The sequence below is a fragment of the Rhincodon typus genome, chromosome 37 (genome assembly GCF_021869965.1).
Source record: "Rhincodon typus isolate 14 chromosome 37, sRhiTyp1.1, whole genome shotgun sequence".
Lineage (NCBI taxonomy): Eukaryota > Metazoa > Chordata > Chondrichthyes > Orectolobiformes > Rhincodontidae > Rhincodon > Rhincodon typus.
In genome coordinates this window covers 16,993,445-16,999,469 of record NC_063368.1, presented here as the reverse complement: position 1 = coordinate 16,999,469, position 6,025 = coordinate 16,993,445, and the positions used below count along the sequence as shown (strand labels likewise).

Genomic DNA, 6,025 nt, shown 5'->3' with positions numbered 1-6,025 from the left:
ACTTTGAGAAAGGGAGCCTCCAAGATGTCCACCTTCTTCCTCAACTGAGGATTCTCCAGCTCCGTTGTTGACAGGGCTCTCAAACAGGTCTGACCCATCTCCTGCACTTCCGCCCTCACCCCTTCTCTTCCCTCCCGCAACAGCGATAGTGTTCCCTTGTCCTTAACTACCACCCCATCAGCATCCACAAACAGAAGATCATTGGACGCCATTTCCACCCGCTCCAGCAACATGCCACCACCAGACACATATTCCCCTCCCCTACCTTGTCTGCCTTCCGCAGGGACCGTTCCCTCCAGGGCACCCTGGACCACTCTTCCATCACTCCCAACATCCACCTCCACCACCAAACTCCCACCACCCCACAGCCCCATGGCAACTATCTGCAACCATCAAAGGTCTGACACCTGCCCATTTACCTTCTCCCTCCCCAATATCCAAGGGCCCAAACATACTTTCATGATGAGGCAGCACCTCACCTACGCTTCATACAGTCTTGTCTACTACAATCCAAAGATGTGCAGGTTAGGTGAATTGGCCATGCCAAATTGCCCAGGGTGTCCAGAGATATCTGGGCTATGTGGCTTAGCTGTGGGAAACGGCGGGTTATGGGGATAAGGTAGGGGTCTGGGTGATGTTCTTTGGTGGGTCGGGGTAGACTTGATGGACTGAATGGCATCTTTCTGCATTGCCGGGATGCTATGATTCTATCATCAAATCAAACTGGCTATCATCATATCCAAGGAGTTTGGGTGGGATATTCTTCAGAGGGTCAGGGCAGACATAATGTGCCGAATGGCCTATTTCTGTACTACAGGCATTCTCCCCAATATCTATCATCCCATCAAACTGGCTATCAATGTATCCCAGTTACAACATGAACAGATTCCTTTGTTAATTCATCATGAGTAAGGGGGTTGACCAGTGAGGAGCCCAGCACTCGAGGAGTTAACCATTTTTTTTGCTGAATCATCTGAGAGAGGCGGTAACAAGGTTGTGGGCGGCGTACAGCCCAATAAATAGGAGGCTCCGGCAATGCGCTAGCTCAGAATTCAGGTTGTATTCTTGCTTCAACAGTGTTTGGACGGAATAGAACCCAAAGGTTCCTCCTCGCCAATTCCACTTTTTCAGGAAATTTTTTTTAACACTTTTTGTTTTAAACCCCTTTGGACAACCACAGCAAGATCAGAGAATGGCTTCCCAGGTCCGCCAGAATTACCACCAGGATTGCGAAGCGGCTATCAACCGCCAGATTAACATGGAACTCTATGCTTCCTATGTCTACATGTCAATGGTAAGGCGGTGCAAACTCTCATCACTTCTTTTTCGTTAACAAAAGTCTCTTTTTCTCCTCGAGTTAAAGGTTGGATCGGTTCTAATTTCTGGTTTGGGAGAGATGGGCTTGTTCTAAATTAATATCCCTCCAACGAATGGGGAATTACAAGCCTCTAAATTTTTGTCATGGCTGGTTTCTTTGTTTCTCTTCCTCGAACACTCCCTCTCCAGCACAGCCGTTTTCTGGGTAGAATGAGTCATCAAAGCAAACTGATAATCCCCAATACAAATAACAACAACACTTTGTAGCCTTCCAATGTAATTTGTGGTTTGTACTCTTCATTAAATGCGCTCATTCCAGATTTTGAGCTCACTTTTTTCTATTTCCTCCAGAATGCCTTCTTTGACCGGGATGATGTTGCCCTGAAACACGTTGCTAATTTTTTCCAGCATCAGTCCCATGAGGAGCGGGAACATGCAGAGAAGCTGATGAAGTTTCAAAACCAACGAGGGGGCCGTGTGATTCTTCAGGATGTTGCGGTTAGTTTTAATTTTAAAACCAATGGCTTGCCTGTGCAAGTACTAGACTACGTCTTGCCTGTCCTCGTGTTCAGGGCTCGTTTGTTCCTGTATGGCTTTTCAAAAAACGTCTGGCCTGATCTATCTTCCCTTTTTTTTTGTGTGCGCCCCCCAGAAACCTGATCGTGATGAATGGAGCAATACCCTGGAAGCAATGAGGTGTGCCCTTCACCTGGAGAAAACAGTGAACCAGTCTCTGCTAGAACTGCACAAACTGGCCTCTGACAAGGTTGACCCTCATGTGAGTATAGATTGATTCCTTTGTTCTTGCCCAAGCTGATCCTAACCTGCTTTCTCTCCCTGCTGCCCACCCCACCATCCAATTGAGCTTGTCATTAGTCTGCCTAAGACAGCAGGGTTCCTACTACAGATTTGAATAATGCCTATTTATTTGGTTCACCTTTTTTAACAAATTGCTTGTGGTAAGTCTAACAAGTCAGCAACACTGAATTGTGTAGTTAATTTTTGTATAGGAGTTCATTCTGTTCTTGACTGGATCTAGGCCTGAAACATCAGCCTTCCTGCTCCTATGATGCTGCTTGGCCTGCTGTGTTCATCCAGCCCTGCACCTTGTTGTCTCAGTTTCAGCACAGCTGGTTTATGGAGTTAAAGTTTAGGATTGAGGACTCTCAATTGAATGTAGTGTCACCATAGATTCATAAGACTGATCTGAGATGCTTGGTGAATGTAAGATGAGACTCCTGCCCCTCCTCCCAAGGGGTCTGGTTGGGAAGGTGGGACTGTACTAGTTGACTTGTCCAGTAACAGTTGAGCACATGTTGGCATCTCAAACTAACTAACATGTTGCAGTGCCAGGCCCAATTGCATTCTAAGGTTTAAACCTAAGATAGGGTGGCACAGTGTTTGGCACTGCCTCCAATGTCAAGAGCCTGGGTTCACTTCTAGCCTTCTGTTTCAACATCTGTATGATGTTCACTTGGTACACACACCCTCTTGTCTAAAGCTATGATGGTTGTCTGGATTAGGCAGGATAAATGTAGAGTTACAGGGATTGAGATGCTGGTCAGACAGTTGGTGCAGACTTAATGGGCCAAATGGCTGCTTCACACTGCAGGAATTCTGGGGTTTTTTCAGTGATATCCCTATCTAATGAGACCCAAGTTCAAGTAATACATCAGTTTTCAAAAATCTAACTCTTTAAATTTCCTGCCTCCTAGATGTGTGACTTCCTGGAAACTCACTACTTGGATGAACAAGTCCAGGCTATCAAGAAGCTTGGGGATTTCATCACTAACCTGGTACGGATGGGAGCTCCCCAGAATGGCATGGCTGAGTACCTGTTTGACAAGCATACCCTGGGAGAAAGCAGCTAAAAGATCTACTGATTTTAAAACCACTGTGCCTCAAATTCTAGCACCTCTATCAATGTGTTTGTATTTTTTTAAACAAGTGAATGTTTGTCTACTTTTTAAATGGAGTAAGGTTTTTGGTACTATCTTTTTTGTGGGTTATTAACTCTGAACTCCCTTGTTTTATAAATGGCAAGGTGAAGAGATTGAGATGCTGGGTAGGGGAATAAACTTGCAGTGACACATTCTATCAAGTGAACAAATTGTGAAACTGTATATGGCACAGCTGCTGATCACTTAAATAAAGGTTGTCAAGTGTTAAAAGCTGTTTTCTTTATTTAAAATACTGGACATTATTCATTGACTAGTGCCATGCTCCAACATGGAGGCACAATACTTTTAACAGTCCTGCCACACCAGTTGAAATCTCTGCCATAGAGGACAGAAACAGACCCTTCAGTTTATGCCAATGTAACCCTAAACTAGGTCTAATTCATTCTAAACCTCTTACTATTCATATGCCATCATCCATCACTTCACTTCAGCTGGAAGTTTATTCTACATGTGAATCACTTTTTTTTTGTTTAAAAATACTGCCCCTTTTTAAGGGGATTAAAAAACCCTTCCTTTTTCTCCAACCCCACCTCTTAAGACCCTTGCCTTTAAAACATGCCCTCTTAGCTTCCACTAATGTGGGTGGAGTTTCACCTACCATTCACAGATGATCATATTCTATGCTTAGTGGCAGAAGGGAAAGAATTCCCTCTTATAACCCAAACCCTCCATCCCCAGCAACTTTTTTTGTTCCCTCTTCTGACTTCTTCAGAACCCTCCTCAACTTAATATGGTAAGAAGTGAGCTCTCCAGAAGAGACCTCACCAATGTCCTAAACAGCCTCAATACAACCTTCCCACCCTCCCAACTCCTGTACTCCAAGGTCTGAAATGCAGGCAAGTGTGTGAAATGTCATAACCATAACCAATAACCATAACCACCCTGTTTAAATTTGAGGCCAGCTTCAAAGAATTATGTACCTGAATACCCCAGAGCTCTCTTCTATAACAGATGTACAGTACAGAAACCCCATTCAGTCCATCTTGTCCATGCCAACACCAACCAGATATCCTAGATAAATCTAGTTCCCATTTGGTCCATATCCCACTAAATCCTTCCCATTTGCATACCTATCCAGATGCTGTTTAATTGTTATTGTACCAGCCTCCACCACTTCTGGCAGCTCATTCAATACATGAACCCACCTCTGTGGAAAAAGTTGTCCCTTGGGACCCTTTTAAATCTTTTCCCCCTTACCTTAAATCTGTGCCCTCTAGTTTTTGACTCCCCTACCCCAGGGAAAAGACCTTGTTTATTTACTGTATCCATGACCTTATAAACCTCTATAAGGTCACCCTTCAGTCCCTAGTGCTCTAGGGAAAATAGCCCCAGTCTATTCAGCCTCTCCCTATAGCTCCAACCCTGGTGACATCTTTGTAAATCTTTTCTGAAACCTTTCAAGTTTCACAGTTTCACAGTTTCACAACGTCTCTCCTATAGCAGGGAGACCAGAATTGCATGCGGTATTCCAAAAGTGGCCTAACCAATATTCTGTATAGCTGCAACATGACGTTCCCAACTCCTATACTCAATTCACTGATCAATAAAGACAAGCATACCAAACACCTTTTTTACTAGCCTCTCTACCTGTGCCTCCACTTTCAAGGAACTATGAACCTGCACTCCGAGGTCCTTGCCTGATTTGCCTTTGGAAGATGTAGCACCTCACATTTCACTAAACACTACCCAAGACCCTACTTTTAATTGCTTGTCCTTGTTTACTTTTACTAAAATGCAAATTCTCCAAATTAAACTCCAGCTGTCATTTCTCAGTCCATTGATTCAAATGGTCAAGATTTCCTTGTGATCTTAGAACACCTTCACTGTCAACTATACCACCAATTGGTATCATCTGCAAACTTACCATGCCTTCTATATTTTCATTTAAATCATTCATATAAATGACAAACAAGTGTACCCAGCACCGATCCTCTTGAACACCATCGGTAACAGGCCTCCAGACCTCTGCCACGCCACTGTCACTGGAACAAAGTCACTACTCTCCAGCACCATGTCATCTCCACCAACACCGCCACCTTGATTTCACGCTGGACCAACCTCACCGATACAGCTGGTGTCGCTGGGACCAAACTTGCCACTGCTGCCTGGGCCTAGCCGTGGACCTGAAGCCTCAACGCTGCCTGTGAGTCTGATCTGGGGGCTTAAGCCTGGGACCTGCTCCTTGTTTGCCAGGAGACCTTGGGCTGGAGTGGAGCCGCCTCCGCCTCATCCTGGCGCTGCCGAATGTTTTCTCCTTTGTCATTTACTCATCCACACCACTCTCTGGGCCTGCGCTGCCATCTTGGTTAGCCTTTCCGCGCAAAGCCCACTCTCACCGATGCTGCTGCAATGGGGCGAAAAGGCAAGAGAAAAGACTTTAAAGAAAAAGTAAAGCAGAAGTAGAAAGACAAGTAAGAAGAAAGAAAAGCAGATGGAAATGGACGAGCTCCAGTATCATTAGCCCGAATACTGCTATCTTGAAGGTATCCAATTGGCAAGCTCACCCTGAATCCCATGTGATCTAACTTTACTAATCAGTCTACCATGCAAAACTTTGTCAAAGGCTTTACTAAAGTCCATGTATACAACATCTACCACTCTGCCCTCATCAATTTTCTTGGTTACTTCTTCAAAAAACTCAATCAAGTTTGTGACACAATTTCCCCTGCACAAAACCATGTTGACTATCCCTAATCATTCCTTGCCTCCCTGTCAATCCTTAACATCCTGGGATACACTGGATCAGG

The 6,025-nt window shown here is 44.6% G+C and overlaps 1 protein-coding gene across 1 annotated transcript; it reads left to right on the top strand.

Moving 5' to 3' along the window:
* The first annotated feature begins 275 nt into the window (after positions 1-275).
* Positions 276-3,488, top strand: LOC109921509 (ferritin heavy chain-like). Its single transcript, XM_020521534.2, has 4 exons — positions 276-1,294; positions 1,669-1,815; positions 1,970-2,095; positions 3,033-3,488. Exons 1-4 carry the CDS (start codon positions 1,193-1,195, stop codon positions 3,186-3,188), a joined length of 531 nt encoding a protein of 176 aa, XP_020377123.1. The 5' UTR covers positions 276-1,192; the 3' UTR covers positions 3,189-3,488.
* Positions 3,489-6,025: the final 2,537 nt, after the last annotated feature.

Excerpts from the sequence above, each read along its gene's own strand:
- LOC109921509 (XM_020521534.2), top strand. The coding sequence starts at position 1,193 with ATGGCTTCCCAGGTCCGCCAGAATTACCACCAGGATTGCGAAGCGGCT. Across the intron at positions 1,816-1,969 it reads TGATTCTTCAGGATGTTGCG|AAACCTGATCGTGATGAATG; the intron begins GTTAGTTTTAAT and ends TGCGCCCCCCAG. Across the intron at positions 2,096-3,032 it reads CTGACAAGGTTGACCCTCAT|ATGTGTGACTTCCTGGAAAC; the intron begins GTGAGTATAGAT and ends CCTGCCTCCTAG.